A 23,502-nucleotide genomic window follows, 5' to 3' on the forward strand; every position below is an offset into this window, starting at 1 on the left:
GCAAGTGAGCTTGTATTTACTAAGAAGCAGTGGTACACTGACACATAGCCACGGAAAATTCTTGAGGTAATAGATTTTTAAATTTCACTGCTTAAAAAAAAAATCTGTTAATTTCCAGGTCCTGTCCGGCAGGACATATCTGTTGGCAGGAAGATCCTTTTCCTCTTTTTTTTCTTTGTCGGATATTTACACATATTTGCATATACAACCTGTGTCTTTGTCTTTTCTAAGCACATGATTTATTTTAATTATTCATTATACATTCATCAGGAAAAGTTGAATAATATACTATCGTACATAAAGAATACAACAAAACCAGCTTTTTGTATAAAGCTAACACAAAAGGGGAAGACCAAGAAGAGCAACACAATATATTGTACAAAACGTCTCGATGTTGACAAAGCCCACTGCGAATGAATGATTACGTGTAAATAGCAAGTGTAAATAGCAAACACCACGGTTCTCCAGCATCTGCGCGGAAGCAGATTATAGATACAGTATTGCAAAGACAAGTTGTAGGGAACTGGTCATATTCCTGAAGTACTATCTAATTACTTTTATTTTCAATGCTTTTTGTAAAGGAATTTTGTCCTAACTGGAGCTATAGATCAAGATGCTAGCCATCCCAACTCCTGTTTTCAACTTTAATAATCAGCATTCTTTTCTGTGGTTTAAAAATACATTTCAATTATAATGGCTTCAATTTATGATGTTTATTATCCTTTTTAAAATACATTAGCTTAAAAACGAACAATGAATTTAAGAAGATACATTGGCTAACCTGCTGTTCTAGAGATAATACAGTAGATTAAGGTAGCAAAAGCAGCCTACAGACATCCCTAAAGATACACTGTTTCGTCAGCACTTTAAATAGAGGGACTGAGGAACACTCACAGAAAATATATGGCTCTTTAGATAAGAAATAAAGTCAAGTGAAAAAAATAAGGCACTAATAACATATATAAATGTTATATTCATCACACAAAGCACCGTATGGAAGGTTAAAGGGACTGTACATTAGTGCTACTGGAAAATGGGAATAAACCCAGTTTCCCTGGCTTTTATTCACCAATTTTCTTTCTTTTCAGTAATTAACATATAAACACTAAAATGGTGGGAGAAATTATATATTATGCTAAAAACACAATTCATGGAACCAACAGCATGACACCATCATTTGGAAATAAGAAGTTGATGACTCTAACAATGTAAGAAATTAAAGTCTTAAATACTCCTTATTTGCCAACATTTTTATCTCAACAGAATTTGTTTTTTCCTTTCTGATTTTCTTTTGAGGATTTCTACATAATATTAATATCATCTATTTTCTTATTTTATTTCTACCTGCATCTTTCTTAAAATATATTAAAAATGGTTTCCTCCACATAGTTTTATGAATTCCAAAGTTAATAGTACGACTAATGAAATGTAGAAAAAGTTAAAAAATAAAATTACATAAATATTTTCTAATATCATTGAAAAAAGTAAAGAAAATCTCTTTTCAACCAGGCTCATTTTAAACATGAAAAATATTATGACATATTATTTGGAAAACGGCTACAAATTTTACAGAAAACAAAAAACATGTGCCATAATGAAACAATGGACAAGATCTAGTACAAACTACTAGTGAAAGTCACTCATCTTAAAATTAAGAAATTTCTTCGTATTTGCTATTGTTCATGAGAATATAATTAAAATGGGATATATTCTGATAATTCAAGTAGGAGATGATAATTATTCCTTAGAACTGCAATTTCTGAGTGTACAGTAATGACAGATTAAACACCCAAATGTTTTTCTTTTTAGCATTTTATATTCTTTGTGAAAAAAGAGAACATGAATAATTTAATTGTCCCAAAGTTTTGCAATAGATATACATACATAGTATATGTGTTTCATGAATGTCTTATAATGAATTTTGTCTAAAATAGAAACAACTAACTGTTGTGGCTTCTTAATAAATAATGGTTTAACATAATAACATTTTAATGCCACTGTTTTTTTGTTCCTTCTACACAAAGTTGCTTCTGTAATCTCTCAAAATTTACTACTTATCAAGTTATTTGATTTCATAAGCAACAAGATTGTTAATTAATTTCCACATTAAAAATTTGTAACACATTGTCCTTGTCAAGGTAATGATAATATATATATAATCAATTACTGTCCTAGGTTTCATGTGAAATATAAAGTTGGTTTACTTTTTTTCAATACCACCTACTGAATTTTAATTATGACTAAAACGATCAAATACCAAAAATAAGCTATTGCCATATGGAACTTGCAAAAAAATGAGTCTTAAACAAAGGGTTTGTAGTCAACTGATAAAAAAATCATGATACTTTATCTAGAATTTTCTTCATAAAGGAACATAAAGCATGCTACTTTTCCATAAACTGGAAAAAAACAGATATCTATATCGAATATTTAGATAGTATTTACTTGAAAGGAACAATAAAAGTATATGTGGACATAGAGGAAGTAATATGTTAATGAAAAAAATGTTATGTTATTTTTAAGAACTTACTGGATTACTGAGACTATGGTCTCAGCTGGGGCAGGAGGTGAACACCTAACAAGTTTGCAGGAAGCCGATGACAGACAGCACAGCTTGCCAGCTATAAGGAAGAATCCAAAACGACACTATTTCATCAATTTCTGGGGCCCTTTCACATGTTTGACTCTCCCTTGAACTTTTCCGCATCATGTACTAAATCTACACTAAATATATCTTGAATGTGGCTTATATCTAAATCATATCAATGAAAAAGTTAAATATTTGCAAATGACAAATGGTCTCTCTGGAATAGGGATAATATCAGTTACATTCATGGTGATCTACTTTAGATGGTCAAAAAGTCTAATAATGTTCGTAGAGCATGAATCCATGGTCAAGTCTTATATACAAATGCTACACTACATAAATCCAGCCCCAAGTCCAAGTGTAGGCTTCTTTGCTGAAACAAAGACCATAAACCATACATCTGGCCATTTGGGATGAATCATGAATGACTTGGGGTCAGGTTGGATGAATGTCCACACATGCTTTCTGTTTAACTAATATGCAAACACAATATTGACCTTACAATGTTCACGAAGCAATTTCTGAAGCTTGGTTTTAGAGTATTATTAAGCTTTCTGATCTAACTGACCTCTCATGCATTTTACTTTTTGTTGGGGTGGGGGGCAGGGCTCTCCAACTCCTAGCAAGAAGAGGGAGAGTGCGCCAGGGACTCCTGATACATTTCAATTTACAGGCAGAATAAGCCAAGGTAAATTATGTTCACTACCATCGCCAACTTATGGAGTCCTTTCAGTGTTTGGATTTCATTTCATTAGAGTCAAAGGAGTTAGTGGTGAGACAGAATTTATCTCACACTTGGCCAAGGTGGGAAGGGGACTGCAGAGGGGAAAAGCAAAATAACCACGAAATCGGAAAGAAAACAGGAACTTGATGTTGAAGTATGTGAATATCACTTTACAAGCAGGGAAGAAAATCATTTAATATTAATGACAGAACAGAGTGACAAAAATATGAGATGGACCTGAAAAAACTTTTTTTCTATGCTAAGTCTGTATAATCTAAATCATGCAGAATTAAATACACCTAATGAAATTTCTTTTATTAGCTAAAAAGAAGTAGCAGGAAAAAAAAGCAGTGGCAATCTTTTGTGTATGTTTTAAAAAAAATAATATATTGCCTTTTAAATCCATATTGTTATTCTCGAAACAGTCACTTCTTTAGCCAAAAAAAAGAGTATCATTTGTAATATGCATAATTACATGCTTCTAAAATTGGCACTATGTATGGAGCTTTATAAGGTTTATGATATACCAAGGCTTCAGCTAATGCTCCAAATGGACAGTTACAAGTTTTACACTACTGTCTCTACCCTGCTTCTTGGATGTCGATAGTCAACTAACGTTCCAGCCTCACAACAGTGATGTACAATAGACACCCCACACAACAGTCAGCTATGACATAAGTTTGAGTTCCATCCTTAAAACCAGAGCTACAAAAAGAGTTCCATTGCATTTCTCTTTCAAAGGTTTGCAACACTGGTTTGCATCCAAAAGGTAACATTTCACAATCTTGAATACTCCCCAACTTTTGGAACTCTGATTTTGTTCAGACCATATCTTAATGCTTCTATAACATTATTCCCATTTTATTTAAGTAATAATTGTGGATATACATATTAAAAAATGGGATTTTCGAACTTATTTTCCATAGGAGGAGGAAAACGTCATAATTAAATTATAAAGATTTGAAAAACAAAATACTCCCAAACTGGCTATTGGTGGTAGTTTTGATTTACTATGCTTCTAGTCAGTGGAATTTCCTTTATAGATTTCATGGAAGATAAAAATGCAGTTAAAACTTGCAGTAGAAATTAACTTGATATTTTAAACAAACATTCCAACGAGGCTATTAGGTAACGTTTATTAATTACTGGCTATGTTTGAGCTCCTAATACCAATTTCTAGGATTACTATAATTTCAGAAACTTGGCTACGTTTTTTTTCAGGTATGTTTTACTTGTTTTAAATTTTAAGCTTCAGATCCACCCCCAAATTTAAAGAGGTGACAAATATTTGCTAACACTGTTATTCTGCTGTCTCCATCAAAAAGCAGTATATGTATCCATTTGTTTAACTCTGTGAAATTACTTAAATGGCACAAGTATTTTAAAGTGCATTATTGAATTTTAAGGCTATATTCATAATAGACATTAACACAAAACAATCAAACTGACCACAGGAAAAATTACTTTCAATGGTTGGGATAGATTTCAGCCATAAAGATGAAAGATAAGCACACAATCTAATGGGAAGACTCACATGAATGCATATGTGCAGTTTGCCTATAAAATTATAATCTACAATGGCTTTTGGCATGAAATGTTTTTATTTTGGTACTTAATAAAGTATACCAATTAATGTTATTTAGACCACTAACTTTTTTTTATAATTATGAATTTAACAGGTCGCGTAAGGGTCTAATGTTAAAAACAATTGCATTTGTTTAACGAGGGAGAAGCTGGATTGATGTCTTGGCAGATGTACTCTAATTTGACGAAGGTCAGGAAGGAATGTTGATGCTTTGCACATGCCAGAGGGAGTGTTTCACCCCCTCCTGTCTTTTAGTGAAGAGGAGTTAGATGGAGTATCAGAGAAGTGGAGCAAAATGAAGTTGGGCGAGTCCCCAGGGACTGGAGGAGATAACAATGGTTTGAGCCACAGGCCATATATTTGGGTGAGAGGACTGAAAGACAAAGGCTCAGCTGGGGCCTGGAGACTCAAGACACGTGGGTGGAACAGGACAGGGAGTCTCCTGACAGGCACCACTGAATCCTGACCCCACAGCAGAGAGAGTACAATTAAAGATATCAGGTTGTAAACTGACTGGTGTTTAATCATCTTTGATTGTTTTCCTGTCTGTTCTACCTCTAGGATCCAATAGCATCCATCACAAAACCAAGGTGGTGGCAAAAGGATGTTGCCTGTGTCGAAAGGTTTGACCCCTCTCCTCTTGTTAACTCCACAAACAGAAGTTCTTACAGAACTTCTGGGATTTGTAAAACGAATGTTTCATATTATTCCACAATTGATAAGCGTCCCAACAAACCATCAAACCTTACATATAGTCTAATTTATTTTTCTATGGATAACTGTGGTCATTCATATTTGCCAACATACTGCTTCCTGCTTTTCACAATGCCATAAGTAAATTCCTTTGTGCAGCAACATGCATGAACACGGATAGTGTTTTAAAAAAATGTGACACACATTATCAATTTGGCTATTTCATTTAAATCTCTCAAGTTTTAAACTAGGCAATCCAAATATCAATGCATCTTTCTCACCTATCTTCTAGACATCTCATTGTATCATTTTTATTGGAATAATATGAAGTTTTTTGATAAGTTTTGGCAAGGTATTTATTTGGCTAATCAAGCAGGGGGGAAATTATGCTGCAAAAGATGCTTTTCTTTAAAAATTATGCACTACTATACAATCTTTCTTTTTCTCCAAGAAAAGGGTCTCAAATATATTATCTCTAGGATCTCAATCACTGAAAATGTATTAAAATTTTATTACAAATATCTTATAAAACCAAATTTAAAAACTATGGAAATGGTCACACAAAGTGACAAAAATATATGTAAAGGATCTTCACTGATGCTTTGTGGTAGAGAAGTGAAAGTAATCCCAATGTCCATTCAATAGGGGACTAATTAAATAAATTAAAGCATAGCCCCACAATGGAGTATGCAGTAATTTACGAAAGAATGAGGTAAATCTATTTAAACTCTTATGGAGAGGTGTCTATCAGTATATAATAAAATGAAAAATATCACAGGACAGTAAGAATATTATTATTCTATTTGTATAAAACGAATACACACACAGACACATACATACACACTTATTTGTATATTTGTAGAAAGTGTCTGGAAGGACACATACCAAACCATGAACAGTGGTTACCCCTAGAAAATAAGGGGTGGAGAACGCAGAGGAATTTGTATTTTATAATCTATATGGTTTGATGTTTTTTAATGGAGTATATATTAAATTTACAATAAAAACATATAAAAAATGACAAGCCTTGGATAGAAAGATATTTATTTTATGTGCACGCTTCTTTTCTTTAGAGTAGTTTTCAGAATTCATCCCCAAAGTTGTTACTACTTTTCACCTTCAATGTTGGCACTAACATATAAATAATCCGTTTCATTTTCTTCTCCCTTTTCAAGATCTTGATGACCCTTAGTAAAAAAAATTCACAAATAACTACTCTTAAGTCACCAACAGGGAAACGCCTAATATATGCCAACTTTTAAAGAGAAAAATGCATACATTAATTTTTAAAAATCTATGCTATAGAAAAATGAAAAGCCTGTGCAACACAGCACACACCAGCTCGAGCACTGATGACACAGCCGTCACTGATCACAGACACCACTCTGTAATTGGAAAATTGGAACCTTTCCAAATAATGTAAAAATATCTCCAAAGATAAGTTATTCAAAGAAACGAATAAAAATCCCTGAGTCAGCCAAAGACAACAGACACAATAACCTAAGAAAATAGATTATCTAAGACCAGAGAGTATATTATTTAGCCAGTTGGTATATACGTATGTGACATATGTATTGATATGCATCTATAGAAATATTATATATGTGTGTGTGTATATATGTATACACACACACACACACATATATATCCTACATAAACATATCCACTAGATTTAGAATTCATCACATTCACATATTGTCAAACTAACACCTAAGTCTGAGAAAGACGAACTTGCAAAAATTAAGCACTTTTACGATAGGATTTAGGCTAGAAATTCTCATTCTCTCAGTTTTAATAGTAAAGCATTTAGAATAGGCACTCAATAAATATTTGTTGAATGGACAGATGGATGGATGGATGAATGGAAGGACGAATTTGTGAAACTAGAGCATCACTTTTTCTTGTATCATGTTATGCTTTAGAAATATGCCATTCCAGAACCATAAATGGCACACTCTTCTCTAACTGGAAATAGACTTGTCCAGAAGGTATAGTACAGCTATTCTGGGTGTCATTCAGAAAGAACAGAAGTGTGCTGGCTTGTTATCCATGCATGTCAACTGCACCATCAAGGACTTTTTAGGTCAAATAAAAATGATAAATGTTCTTATACTTTGGAGTCCAACAAGACAAACTATCCATGTTAATGCATGTTTTATCACATGATCTATTCCAATTCAGACAAGGTTGCTGACAAATAAATGCTACATCTATGCAGATAGCTAATTTTAAGGATTTGGAAACTTTAGGCTTCTTAGGGGTCTTTATTTCATTTTTGCTGATGAACTTTCGTGATGAAAACAATGGAATAACATAGTTTAGTTACTTGTCCTTTTCTTATTTTTAAAGACTTCTCAGCTGGGTAAAACCTCCTGAAAATACTTTCTGCATTTTTTTTTTTTTTTGCAAAAAGTAGTTTATATTTTGGATAAACCCATGAACACAATAAATTTTGTTTTCAAATTACCTCTCCATAAGAAGATACCAACACCTTATTATGCATTTGAGCATTAAACATAAGAAAAATCCTTCAAAACTAGTATTTGTTTTCATGAAAAACTTGGGGACAAACAAAAAAGAGAGAGAAAGAGAGAGGAGAGATAAGAGGGTGGGGTATTAAATAATATCACACATTGACCTAGAGCAGAATTATCTATAATTACAAGTTGGTTAAGAAACGAGCAGAATAGGGATTTGTTTAAAGGCTCAAGCAGTTCTTTCTACATCAGACTTCTTATTTAAAATAACTAATCGTGCCTGAGGGATTTATTCATGTAGTGAAGTATGTATTTCAAAATATAAGAAATCTGAAAGAACTGAACGTTCAGGTCTTAAAAATTTCCTAAAAGCAGCCTATGAGTTTCTCAGTTTATAAAGTTTGATAATCCTGTGGTGACATTGCACAAATTTCCGAGTGTGTATGAGACAGAGAGAGAGAGCAAGAAATAGAAAGGGTCAACATCAAAATAGCCTGTTGTCTACATTGACTTTAATTCAGTATATTACCAAATTATGCCCACAAAGGAACGATCTTCTTTAAACAGGTCTAAGAAAATGTGGAAAAATAGTGCAGAGGCATGGAACTGGACAAGTACAAGGTTACTGGACCTAGTTTGAATACAGATATGTATATACACACACATTCACACGCCTACACAAACACACTTCAGTAACTCACGATTCTTCTCATTAATTTAGTTTCACAAGTTCTCTTTCGGGCATTGAAATTGATAACAATTATAGCATCTGAAGGATAAAGGAATTGTACTGCTTGGGCCACAGAAGGAAACAGGTGTAGACAACAAGCCTTTATCTTCTGAAAAGTGGCTTTGCTTGTTGATATGGGTGGACTTCAGCTATTCACACCCAGTCTCACAAGGTGGCCTGGAGGGAGGTTCAGGTACAAAGATAGCCCAAGCAATGCTCAGGAGAGGCATGCTCAGATAACTCTGAGGTTAACTGGTTCTTAATTAAAATATTTTCTTCCAAGAAGCATTAGGAAGGTCAGAGTCATGAAACAGACGTTGATAGTCTATGAAAGTGACCATTTTTAAAAGCAGCAATCTGTATAAGGAAAGGATAGGATACCATGTTGGGTCTGCACCCGAGCTGGAGGCATTGTGGCATGCAGAGAACCACGTGAGACGAGATGGAGAAGGTTCCTCTCAGCGTTTCTGAAGATGTGACTCTCAGATGGGTATACCGTTCTGTATAGCTCCTACCCGGACCAGCTTAGCTCGATGAAATCGTCTGCATTTTACCAGTGCATACCTGTCCGTGACCGTTTTCTCTGTTTTTTACAAAGGCAGTAGATAGGAAATACAAATAAACCTGAGAATAAAGAAAAAAAGATTAAAGCTCCTTAGGGGAAGAAGCATTTAGGTTTGTATATTTGAAAATTTTCCATTTTGCAAACTCTTTACAAATAATCATTATTTATCAATACATGAAAATGAAGAGGGAAGACATCTATGCTGTGAGATGTATTTACTTCTACAAGATTTCATTCTTTATTGTTTTTCTTTAGCTTTCTCCCCCTTTTAAAAACCTCAGTGACACCAGTTTGAATTATGGAATAATTCCATATGTGGAACAATCGACAAAGCAGCCTTTACTTATAGCATTGAATTTAAAATTTTCTAAAGTAATGGTTCTCAAAGTGTGGTCCCTGGACCAGAAGCATCAGCATCACATGGGAACTTTTTAGAATTACAAATCCATGGGCACCACCCCCTACTCAATCAGAAACTGAGGGTAGGAACCAGCGACCGGTGTTTTCACCAGCCCTCCAGGTTATTCTAAAGCATGCTAGAGTCTGAGAACCACTGCTTTAAAATACATATTTTAATATACTTGTATGACTAAAGCCAAACAAATCACTGATAATTTTCTATTTGTTAGTTCTCAAGTACATGTTGGGTATAACGTTCCTATACAGATTGCAGGTATCTTTTTCTAGATACCTTTTTCCCAGGGGATCCTTTTACTAGATGGAACCAAACACCCAAGGGTGTACAAGAGCCTCTTTTCTTTGATGCTCCAATCTGAACTCAGAATTGGAAAATCTGGGTTCTAGCGCACTGGACTTTTCCACTAAAATACTAGATGCATTAACCTAGATGCAAGAACTTGGTATTAAAAGAGGGTTAGTAATGTTTTACAAGATACATGAATCAAAGTGTTCATAGACTGAAAAAGTGCCACACAAAACATCCTATATGAAACAGGCTGAATCTCCAAAACTATAAATCACATGCTGATTGCCTCTCTAAAGCAAACATGTAACAGAAATCAGTCCACTTAACAACTGACTCACATTATTACATTTACATGCATATCCTCTCTACAGCACTCAGAGAATTCTCATCTCAGATATGTTAAGTGTTTCTTACCGATTACAACTGCTATGGCCCCTAGTGCTAATCCCAAGACCAGGATTAGAGGTGCAACGAATAATTTTCCAGCTGGAAAACAAAAGGCAAAACCATTACAGAGTCTTAAAACATTTATCAAACAACTTCAGCCATGCTTTTTAATACCATAATGTATGTTATTTTTTAAGAAGTCTGATTATAATTAAGGCTGTATTTCTCTAAGGAAATGTATCAGGTGTAGAACAAATATACATATGAAAGTTCAGTAACTTCACTGATGTCCTGGGCACATGAGTCAAACATCTCATAAATCATTTATAACCTTTATAACCAAAAAAATTCCAAAGCGACTGGCTCACAGGACATTCATCTTTGTGCTTTTCCTTTAGATCTCTTCCATTTTCAGTTTTCAAGATTTTGAAAGATTAAGAAAGCAGTGACACACTCTGAGTTGGAAGAACAAAATCCAGTTAGCTCATAAAATGAGCTACAGAGGGCTCATTTTATGTAAGTAAAAGCATTATGTAAGTGCTACAGAGGGCTTCAGCCCAAGCCTACATCTGAAAAATTTACTTACTTTCTAGATCCAAAGAAAACTAACAATGGGAACAGCTAATAGACTGAACTACAAATGGAATGTTTCAATACTATTGTTAGAGAAAATCAGCAATAAACATATAATATCTTGAAGGTTATTCAAGTGAATTGTTTTAACAAATTTAAAAAGGAAGCATTTATAAGAAGGCTAAAGGCTGGTAAGGATGCCAAACGGCATCAACCAGCATTTTTTTCCTAAATGAGTATCTGAGCAGTGATAATAATAAACTCGAGTCATACGTAAACATTGCACAGAGTTCACAATCGGAATTCCACTAACTTTGAAAGGCACTAACACAAAAAAAGACACTAGTAGTTAATATCTTGTCGTTACATAGTAATCTTGGTCTCAAGGCATGTGACATGGCAGTACAGCTGCATATCCCAAAAACAAGAGATGAGGAAGAAACGGAGGGATTCTGCAGTAGAATCACATAGCTGTTTAACAATAAATCAGCAACACCATCCCACAAATTGAGGACAGTAATTTGGAACAACCAATTACATAGAAAAATAGAAACATATTGCAGCTATTTATTGAAAGTTTGTCAGAAAATTATTAATGTTTTTATTATTTAAAAAACGGTCTTTGGAACCATAAGAAGTAGATAGAAAATACAGTTTTAAATATCTAACTTAAAAAGATTGCCACTCAATTAACACAATATCTAACCATGGGTTTTACTTATATTTTTCACCAATGACAGAATCCAACTAAGTAATATTAAATCTTATTGAACAATTGCACTTCATACATTCTTAAAGCTATGCTTAAGAGTTCAGAATATATTGGCTTGCATATTTTAAAAGAATCTGCTTTTTTCTGTATACGTAGCTCAGTATGTTCATCCGTGTTTCCTTTGTAAATAATTATCAGTAGATTTTCATAACAGCAATGAAACATGACCTCAAAGTAACAGTACTGATTTTTTTTTCCAAACACCACAGAACTCAAATAACCAGATGTAAGCCCTCTCTCTTTGGGAAGTAATGAACTCATGCCAATCACGCCATCAATGGTCAATACATGTTTAAGCCTACTTTAGAAACTGTCTTGAGGGATTAAGCATACACTCTCTTATTTCTAGATCATTAACAATTCTTTTAAAATACCATTCTCAATAGCTGAAATAATATTCTAACATATCCACATATCATACCCTATTTAAATATTCTTTTTTTTTTTTTTTTTTTTTGTGAGGGAGATCAGCCCTGAGCTAACATCCGATGCTGATCCTCCTCTTTTTCACTGAGGAAGATTGGCCCTGAGCTAACATCTGTGCCCATCTTCCTCTACTTTATATGGGACGCCACCACAGCATGGCTTGACAAGCGGTGCGTCTGTGTGCGCGCAGGATTGGAACAGGCAAACCCTGGGCCTCTGAAGTGGAGCTGGCGCACTTAACCGCTTGCGCCACCAGGCCGGCCCCTAAATAGTCTTACACTTAATTTTTTGCTCCTTTTTTTCTATTTCAAATTATAACTTGGAAATAAACCATTGTCAGCCTATCTAGATTTATCATGCTTTAAAACGTCCTTTACGTTACTATCAAATTTCTTAGCAAAAGAATTGCACAAGGGCCAGCCTGGTGGCTTAGCGGTTAAGTGTGGGCGCTCCGCTATTGGTGGCCCGGGTTCGGATCCAGACGCGCACGAAGCACCGCTTCTCCGGCCACGCTGAGGCCGAGTCCCACATACAGCAACTAGAAGGAGGTGCAACTATGATATACAACTATCTACTGGGGCTTTGGGGAAGAAAAAATGGAGGAGGATTGGCAATGGATGTTAGCTCAGAGCCGGTCTTCCTCAGCAAAAAGAGGAGGATTAGCACGGATGTTAGCTCAGGGCTGATCTCCCTCACAAAAAAAAAAAAAAGAGTAACATGTTTCCAAAAATTATAAAAAAAAAAAAAAAAAGAATTGCATGAAATTTCCAATTCATTCAGCTGCGTATGAAAGTCCAGCATTGAATATTAACAAAATATTTACTAATCAATGGTCCAAAAAAAATCTCATTTTACTTTAACTTACATTTCTCTGACTACTACTATCATTGAATATTTATTTCATGTTTTTATTTTTTTTACTTAGGAAGATTCACCCGGAGCTAACATCTGTTGCCAATCTTCCTCTATTTTGTATGTGGGTTGCCACAGCATGGCCATTGATGAGTGGTATAGGTCCGCGCCTGGGAACTAAACCCCGGCCACCAAAATAGAGTGTGCCGAACTAAGCTGCTGGGCTGGCCCATCACTGAATATTTTTAAACATGTTTATTGGCTATTTGTATTTCTTCAATTCTGGTTCCAATCTTCTTTGACTTTTAAAAAACTGGATATTTATTTTTGGAGGGGACTCCATTGTTTTTGTTCATATAAATTATTTGCCATCTAGAAGTCAGCTAAAGACTTATATTTCCTTTACTATTATATGCTTTAATTTAGTATTTTGAATATTTATATGGAATAAAATCTTTCCTCAGTCACTTTTATTCCCAACCCCACTGACTCAATAATCTGCCTACTCCCTACCAGAGAGATACCCTCATGTCAGAGGCTGCTAATCACCCCCAAATCTCTGTTCTCCCTTATTCTTTAGGAGCAGAACCTCTGATGTAGCCGGGCACATGGTCACAGGGGATGTAGAGTATGTTTCCCATCATCCAGCTGAGAGAGGAGAAGACCCTTTCTCTGCCTCTGCCCAAGGACATCTGGAGGCTGTGGTCCAAAGCTGAGGAGCAAACTGGGTTCCATCACACAAGGACGGAGGGCAGGAGGGCTCTGCTATAACCCATGTTCTCTCGTATGTGGAAGGGAGAAGGTAAGTTTGTGACTTACAGAGTAATCCATTTTCCTGACTTTTGTGCAGATGGGAGAGGTAGAGGCCACTCCCCTTGGAGTTATGGCCCAACAGCAGCTACAGGCAGCTGTGCTGGAGGTAGGAAAATATGTGCGGGAAGGAGAGCTTATCTCAAAGCCCAATTCTCCTTACTTTGTCAGGTTTGTCCTGACACGGTTACATCCGCATGCCTGTGCGCAGACACATACACATAAACACACAGCCAGCAGAAAACAGGCCAAAAAGAAAACCATTTACAAACAGCTGATCAAAAAGTTTTTAAATAAAAACCGAAAAGACTATACAGAGAGAATATTTCCCTGCTGACAATGTCTATGGGCTGTTCATTCTACAGGGTATTAAATAACTCAACTTTATGACCTGGGAAGAGGATTCTAGTGGCATCTGGGCAAATAGTGAGAGGACCTAAAGAGAACGCATCCAAAACACTATTGGACAAATAGGGCAGGAAATTAACTTTCTTTATTTAAGAATGACTAAACAGAAAAACAAAAAGAAAAAAAAAAAAACTGGTCAAATCAAAGATTATTTAAAATAAAAAATGGAAGGAAACATCTTCCCACAAAATGGCACTGAAGTAGGAAAGAAAAGAACTAACAATGCAGAAAATATATGGGTTTTGTGTTTTTAGGTTGCTCTCTGCATCTATAGACTTACAAATAGATTACAGCTCAAAACTTAATTTGTGATTAGTTTTCTCTTGGTAGTACTGTTATAAATAGGGGTTAGAATCCCTAGCTAACACTCCATAGTCTATTTAACTAGTAAGTAAATATTGGTTACATAATTATAACATATACCATTACAAGCAAATAAACAGAAAAACATTGAAAATCATTAAAACCAATCTTGACTAAATTCTACTCTTGACTATATCCAATAATGCTGTTGGTTGTGGAAAATTTTGTTTAATTAAAGCTCAGTAAAAATATTTTTATAGAGCTCATACAAGATTTTAGAAAATAATGGCACTAGCTTCCATATGATAAAGTGAATTTAAAATATATATTCTATCTTTTACCTGATAGAAATACATCATTAGCACCAACTTTGTTCTGATGAGCCATCATTTGATTCTAGAAAGGGGAGTGGTTTACAACAGTAATGAAGTGACGAAGGGCTACAGAGAGATGTAAAGAGATTTTCACAAAGTAACTGGGCAAAAGTAGGTAGAAACAGGGAAAACGTGGAAGATTTTAAAAAGTATTGCATTTATATGAGAAAGACTGCCAAAGAAAGAAGTAATGAAGTTCTGCATGATGAAAAAAGAGAGGAAGAAATCTCACAGTGGGTACATTCTAGAGGAGCAGGGAGCCGTTGGAAGAAGAAATATTAGGTCAGAAGAACACTGCATTGCACAAAGGTGTTGGCATTAGGCCAGAGCAGGAATCTGTGTTTATGCTTGCATATTTGTGTATGAGACTTGTGTTATTGAGACTGAAGAGGGAGGTAAAGTCAATCCATAAGAGCATTGCAATTGGATATTTAAACTTGAGTTTGTATGCAACGAGGGTATTTATTCATTAACTGTTAGCTATTAACTATTAATACAGTAGAGAAACATATACAATGACTCATCAACTATATAGGTACAACGGAACTCTACTTTGGGGCTCTGAAACACACAGATTTTTTTTTATTGTACTGCGTGTCCTCCATGAATGAATAGAGGACATGTGCAAGACCCACGGACAGGTACTGTCAACACAAAAGTCAACGTGACATTGTTCCTCTTGTCAAGTGGCTTAAAATAGGGTTTCAGAAATTTATAAGACTAAAGACTTCACATTTCCACAGCGTAATTAATAATTTGTTCTTCGAACAAAATCTGCTTGCTCCTATAAGTAGTGTCCTGCTAACAAACTTAAGTTTTTCATTTTAAACTCAAAGGGAGAGAAAATATCTTCTTCCTGTTTGGGGTTAACAGAATACCTGGCAAGTGCTCAGAATTATCACGGCTACTACATTCATAAGTATCACTGCTTACTTCCCAGGGAAGATTCCCGTAAGTTGTGTTGGATACTCACCACAGACCGACCCTCGCACTAATCTCCTTAGATGAGGTCTCTCTGGGAGGTAGCGATATTTGCATCCGAATATACTGAGGTTTGATGTGTGGTCTCCAAAGAAACGGAGCTGGCGGTATCTCTCCCCACATCGATAACAAAAATTAGTGTTACACTGTGAACAGGTCATATGGTCACATCCTTCAGTTCTCTGGATGTGGATCTGTATCAGTGAAAGAGGGGAAGAGAAGCAAAGGTTATGGAAATTTTTTGAAAGTAAAATCTGGCAAATGTTATGGAACAAAACTTACAAGTTTCCCTAAAACACAACCCTTACGTAGCCTTTCTGAGGCTGTCAATTTGCATATAATCACATTCTCCAAGGTCGTATTTGTATCAAACACTCCACGTGTACAAAGCTCAATAACATTTCAGGTACTCCAGCTGTTGGCTGATTTTTGACTAATATATAAACAAATATATCCCAAATGAAAACTCGCTTATCCTTCTAGACATACACCTAACTCAGTGGTTAGGAGGCAATTTAAAATTCTGTAAAAGTATATTTTGTTTATGCTACGATCAGCGAGAACCAGGTGACTTGGGGAATAAGAAGAGATAAAAAGTATTCCTTAAAAGCAAGGATTATGTAAAACTTTTTGTGAATAAATGTCAAGAACAGAAAGCTCTCTTTGCGGAAGGAAATGATAGCAGCCATAAGTGTATTCACAATGCCATTTTAGTTTCCAACTCTAGTATCGTTTGTAAATACGTTTATAGGACTGTTTGTACAATGCCACCTGTGCGGCTAAGCACCTTCCTCTGTTGTTGCAGTCAAGCTACATGTACACACAGCTTTGCTCATAATGTAACAAGGATTTTATTCTTGAATAGTCCACCACGTACGCAACGTGGTGGTCACTGTCTCAAGCACTGAGGCCATGTTATAATCAAGGTATTACTCTTTGAGATACAATTGGATGCTTGACTCAGAATCCTCATGGACACTGTATATAAATTGGAGCCCTCTTTCACTCAAGTGTGTGTACACTTTGTTAGGTGAACACTCATGAAAGAGAACTCAACATTATTTCATTGTAAAAAAAAGGTTTGGTACAGTATGGAGATTCCTCAAAGAATTAAAAATAGAGATGCCCTATGATCCAGCCATCCCACTACTGGGAATCTATCCAACGAACCTGAAATCAACAATCCAAAGAGGCTTATGCACCCCTATGTTCATTGCAGCATTATTAACCATAGCCAAGAAGTGGAAGCAACCTAAGTGTCCCTTGACTGACGATTGGATCAAGAAAATGTGGTATATATATATACAACGGAATACTACTCAGCCATAAAAAAAAAGACAAAATCGTCCCATTTGCAACAACATGGATGGGCCTGGAGGGTATTATGTTAAGTGAAGTAAGCCAGAAAGAGAAAGACAAACACTGTATGATCTCACTCATATGTGGAATATAAACCAACACATGGACAGAGAAAACTGTATTGTGGTTACTAGGGGCAATGGGGGTGGGGGGTGGGCACAAGGGGTGAAGGGAGACATATATATGGTGATGGACAAACAAAAATGTACAACCCAAAATTTCACAATGTTAAAAACTATTAAAACATCAATAAAAAAGAAAAGGTTTGGTTACACTGCCCAACCCTCATGTGATTAAAAACAGTCTCCCTAGTTCACTATAGAGTAGGCACTTACTACATTCAAGTCACATCTCACTAATTTTTGTCATATATATACTTTTTATTATCATATATGTGAGATTTTATATATATATCCATGTCTATGTCTATATCTATATCTAAGTTCTTTGTTTAGAAAATTTATTTAAAATGTTCCAAATACCATTTGGACTATTTTAAGTTTCTACCCATGACTTTGCTTTGAGTCTAGTGTGTCAGTGAATGTTTTAAAGCAATTGAGAACTTCCCAATCAACATGTGAGCCAATCCCTCCAGTGGTGGCTTGACTCCCTTCAATTAAGACTTGGCCACAGTCCATGACTTTACATTTCATTTGAAATCATGCTTTCCTTCTCCAGTACACAGTGCGGCTCCCTAAGCTTCAGCAACGGTGCAGTTATAATTATATTTTTCAAAAACTGGACAATGATTATGGAAATGTGATAAAATCATCCAGGAAAAAGAGATCTTTAATGTGAAAAGAGAAATTAAAAGGTTGAGAGAAAAAGAAAATTATCCATTTCAAAATATAACCTTATTTTATAGGTTTTGAGAATAAAAATTTTTCACTTGCTAACTCCAAATCATAAGTAGTATTTCAGTTTAGTGACTAAATAACTAATATTTTAAGCTTTAATTTAAAGGAACAATATGAATTTTAAAAGAACTTCTGATGCTGCTTTGAAAATAACAAAAGGCTGGCCCAGTGGCCTAGTGGTTAAGTTCAGTGCGCTCCCCTTCGGCAGCCCAGGTTCTCAGGTTTGGATCCCAGGTGTGGACATACACCACTCAACAAGCCATGCTGTGGCAGTGACCCACATATAAAAAGTAGGGGAAGATTGACACAGATGTTAGCTCAGGGCCAGTCTTCCTCAAGCTAAAAAGTAGAGGAAGATTGATAACAGATATTAGCTCAGGGCCAACCTTCCTCAATATTAAAAAAAAAATAACAAAAGATATTAATCATAGTAGTGGTGAAAGTTTCATTTGAGCAATGCACGTGTTTATGAACCCATCCATCTATCTATTCACCTACCTACCTACCTACTTTATCTATCTATCTATCTATCTATCTATCTATCTATCTATCTATCTATCTATCTACCTACCTACCTACCTACCTACCTACCTACCTATCTGGAGAGTTTCTAGGTGATGTGACCATTTTGAAGAAGTAACAGCTATGGAAAGGGTAGCACATTACAGGAAGCACAATGATTGGCACAGAGCAGGCACTTAATACATGACAAGTGAATGTACCAAGAAAGAAAAGTTTACTAAATGTTTGGCAGATATGGTTAGATAGTCACAATCATTAGGTTGATTGTAGATTAAATGATTGATTCTTGGCAGGTAAGCCTCTGCCCCATAGGGAAATCACCCAAAGAACCTGGGCTTTGACTTTAAGAGGCCCTGTGTTTAAATTCTGGCTCTACTAGCTGTATAAAGAAGCTACTTCACCTCTCTCAAGCCTCAATTTATATGATATCACTTACATGAGAATAAAAATGTGATAATATTTGCTCAGAGCCTAACCCACTGTGGCACATACCGAGTCAGGTCAATATAATATTGGTTCCCATCTATCCCTTCCCCTCCACCTACCTAAAAAGGTGAGACATCAAATGCCTGGGTGATGTAACTGTTCACCCCCTGATTGCCAGGTGGTCCCCTGTCTCACTTCCTCATATGGATAATTCTTAGGCTGATGCTGGACTAAAGAGCATCTCCCTAGATGGCCAAGGGCTAGCTTTGGTCAAGGGTTACTAACAAATCATTATTTGGTTGATATAAGCAAAACTTACTTTTCCTGCTATTGGCCACCTCATCCTTTTTTCAGGCTTTTAGCCTGAAAAATTTCTTGTTTTTTACCTGACAGTCCAGTCAGAGTGGATCCAGGGGCCTGAAGGTTATCTAATTTGAGAGGCCCTCTTTAAGGAGAAGAACGTAAATTACAAATACAAATTAGGTGCAAAGCCTAAGAAGGGACTCGTGCAGGTAAGAGTCTCTGAAGCGTGGGCTCTTTAGCTTCCTGGTAAATCCACCTCAGCCCAGCCCTTCCCCTCTGCTGTGCATGTTTCTGTGACTGGTTCTGAAGACCGATTTCTGTGACCATATCCACTTAGCACAGTAGATGACATTCAGAATAATGTAGGCCAAAGGCTCTCCTGGCCCCTTGAACCATTTCTGATCTTTCTTTAAATCACCTGAGTACTAGGAGAAAACATGTTCCAAGACAACTGCTGAGAACCTAAAATAAAGGTTACTTTGTTGACACTCAACTTTTGGACTGGATATTGTATTTGATCTTAAACGGGAGACAATAAAGCTTAACACATTTCCTGGTCACACAGCACTGTGTTGTATTTGACCTATGAAGGGAAAAAGACTAATATTTGTTTAGAGCCCATTACGTTCCAAGCATTGTACCTAGATTAGCAGCTTCAAGCCTCGTAACCACAGTATGAGATTGGCATTCTTGTTCAAAACCAGAGCTCAGAAAAGCAATCTGCTTGAGTGAATGGAGAGAGGATTTTGAATCATGTCTGTTTCTTTACTACGCTAAGCAACCTCTTATTATAAACTTAAGGATAAAACCAGAGGGTCAATCTTATTCTTTGCTAACTGACAGCAAGATCTGTGCTAGTCAGACAAACATGTCTGCTCTCTAGCACGAGGCATTTCTGTGTCTTTCTGTTTGTCTTAAATGCTGCAATCAGGGCCAATTCATATTCTTCCTTTAAAACAACATCAAAACATTTTCTGACAGGAAACTTGTTCTAATAAGTTAAACTCATCACTGACAGTTCATTTGCCTCAAAATTTTGCATACAATTTTCATTGTCATTTTATATCTGCTTGTAATATTGCTTCATTGGGTTCTAAAATCTTTATGTGGCATATTCATTATTTCATTTAAATAGTGAAGACTACAATTTCTAGTCTCTTTTAACAGTCTTTTCTTATTTCTAAAGTAATTTTCTGAACATGGCAGGCAACTAAAATATTGTTAATCCAATAATATTTCTGTACAGGAAGTGACAAAATTCTAAGCTCTGATAATACTCCATAGTAACTTGTACATTGCAGGATTACACGGTTCTATAGATTAACTTGAATATTTTGTACACATAAAGGCAATGATTTAATCATGAAAAAACGATTTCATAATTTACCAACTGTCAAGTACACAGTGCTTCCTTTAATACTATTGCGAATATATCTTGATTATATATGAATATTTTATAATTTGATACTAACAGAGAAATGAACTGACACAATCCTAGTTAATATGTAACAGGAGACATTACTTTTCACATTTGCTAAGACAGTTGTAATTTGGAACTCCAAATACCCCAGGAGATAATAAATTTCATATGGTAAATGAGTTCCCTGAGTATATCTTTAAAGGTCACACTTTGACAATGCCATTGTTGTTTGTTTTTAAAACATAGGGCCTTAAGAAGTAGGCTTAAATTATATTTACATAAAGGTCATTTTATTTTTCAATGAAGCTGTTTTTATTTTTTATTATAGTTTCAAAACATTTCATCTGCTTAGCTCTGCTAAAAAACAAATTAATCATCTACTGCCTATAATTTAGTATCAAAATTCTATTTTTACTTAAGAAATGGAGACAGACTAGGACAGACAAGGTATGCCTAATCCATTAGATTAAATTTACCAGTCATAAACCACAAATGTCACTTGATTTGTTATTACTCACAGGGTTTCTTCTCTTCATCTACAATAAGTAAAGATGGCTGATACTTAAGGAGCTGAATATTTAAACACTAAATATCGCTTATACCTCACTACACATAAAAGTCATGAGATGAAACGTTCAGAATATGCCAGACATTTCTTTAATAAGAGTTTGATATTAAGTTCACATTGTAGTAGAAATGACAACATGGACCATTTCTGAACCTATAATCTTCTTCATAGGACATACCAATACCTGTAATAAGAATTAATCATAAAAACCATACATATATAGATATACATTTTAGTACTTGCCCTCCTCAAGTTGTTTACATTTTAACAAAATGCCCACAAAGTATCTAAAAAATAGAATTACAATTCAGCTTTTAATTTTCATACAAATTCTACTTAATCATAAGGTGAAAGAGGAACAATAAATGAACTGGTAAATATCCAACCCACTTTATAATTTAACCAGTGCACATCTGCCTACAAGTACTTATCTCTACTTTCACAAAGAAATATAGGCTTATTTTATTCTCTAAGTAGAAAATGATAACTAAATTATATTAACAAATATTTTAGTAGGTAGAATATTAAACTTTTACTTATGTTTAAAAATATTTTTATATATATGTTTGCCTCAATGGCTTTTGATATTTGGAAGAATTAATTAGAAGCAACAATTATGAAGAAAGTTTAAAAAAATTCCATGCATAATGTTCAATTCTTTACTTAGCTCACCAATTCTCCATAACATAGATTTTTAAAAAGCAAATATATACATAAAGCTTTCAAACATGTGATAAAAAATCTTATGAGCCTAGAATTCTTGTCCAACTACAAAATAAATATATATTGGGGCAAAAATAAAACAGTTCCAGAGATGCTAAGACTGCTCTGCATCTGTTCTGGGGCCAGGACTGAAGGAAGCACTGTGTTAAGTGAAGGTGAAATTCAACAAAGAGCAATGTTAGCACAAACAAAAAACAGTGTAAGAAATCCCAGAGAAAAAGCTGGAAATCAGTCAGTCTAATTTAGAACAGAAAGTCAGTTGGTTTTAAGGACATCTTCAAAAAATAACAGTGGAATACATACCAAGTAATAAAATTCCTGAGGAGCTAAATATTAAATAACATGCTAAATAAAGTGGGTGTTTCTACTCTCAATAAAGAAAAAAGAAAAACAATGAAAAGCAAAACAAGACAAAAGGCAAATATAAGTTGCAAATATTCAGCATAACAAAATACGGCATGATTGAGTAATTGATAGTGAGCAAGGACGCTAGGGGCATTTTTCCTAGAAGTTGTGATCTCCTAGAAAAGGGAATGTAATCCGAGTTCCATAATTATATGTTCTTGATTATGTAAACACCCAACCAGTTTTTAAATGTTAGAATCACTCTTTAGAAAAAATAAGTAGTATATATTATATTGAAATGGAATATGAGTGTTATTTAATTTGACAATATACAAAGTTACAGCTTACACGAAATGGGAAATAGGGAAGAAGCGGAAACAACTGTAGGAGGGCTAATATCCTCATACACTAACTAAAATTGTTAGAATATTGAACAGAGTTTTAAGTACATTATTTAAAAGTAAAAGATAATCAAAAGAAGAACTAAAATAATTACTATCAAAAATTGGAAAGAGAAGAAAGGAAGGAGATAGATAAGCGAAAGGAATCCCCATCTGTCATGTCAAACTAAAAGTGGTCGCCTCTATTTTAGTATACTACATTGCAAAAAATAAGATGTTGATTTCAAGATTATTTGGTATCTCCTTCTATGTTAGCTTTTTAAACCCAATACTCTGATAATTTTAATTGTCCTCCAATGTACCTGTTTCTTATTAGAGAGAATTTCATATTATATTTCCAGTTAAGTCTTATGATTGATTTACGATGACAGAAATTCTTTGAAGAACAATACTGTCCAAATCTTATTCTGAAGGATAGAGCTTTACTATAAATTAGCCCCAAATTTTCTTCTTGCTTCTTCATCATACTTCCCTTGGCCCCATGCCCCCTGTTCTCAGAAATCTTCAGAGGCCAGTTTTCTCCTCCTTCACATTCAGCTTCACTCCTTCCCCTCTGTGACTGTGCACTCAGCCTGCCAATAGCTCAGGTAACTCCTCATCCTAACACATCTTTCCTTTAATTCCA

The 23,502-nt window shown here is 35.0% G+C and overlaps 1 protein-coding gene across 1 annotated transcript in view; it reads right to left on the reverse strand.

Moving 5' to 3' along the window:
- Positions 1 to 2,511: 2,511 nt before the first annotated feature.
- The window catches only part of RNF217 (ring finger protein 217), a 118,728-nt gene continuing 97,737 nt past the window's right edge, over positions 2,512 to 23,502 (reverse strand). Inside the window, exons 4-6 of the mRNA XM_058566364.1 lie at positions 15,946 to 16,147; positions 10,482 to 10,553; positions 2,512 to 9,420 (exon numbers count right to left, since the gene is read on the reverse strand). Coding sequence (XP_058422347.1) covers positions 9,347 to 9,420; positions 10,482 to 10,553; positions 15,946 to 16,147 — 348 coding nt within the window. The 3' untranslated portion in view covers positions 2,512 to 9,346. The remainder of the gene's footprint in view (positions 9,421 to 10,481; positions 10,554 to 15,945; positions 16,148 to 23,502) is intronic.

This window comes from Diceros bicornis, chromosome 23, assembly GCF_020826845.1.
Source record: "Diceros bicornis minor isolate mBicDic1 chromosome 23, mDicBic1.mat.cur, whole genome shotgun sequence".
Classification (NCBI taxonomy): Eukaryota; Metazoa; Chordata; class Mammalia; order Perissodactyla; family Rhinocerotidae; genus Diceros; species Diceros bicornis.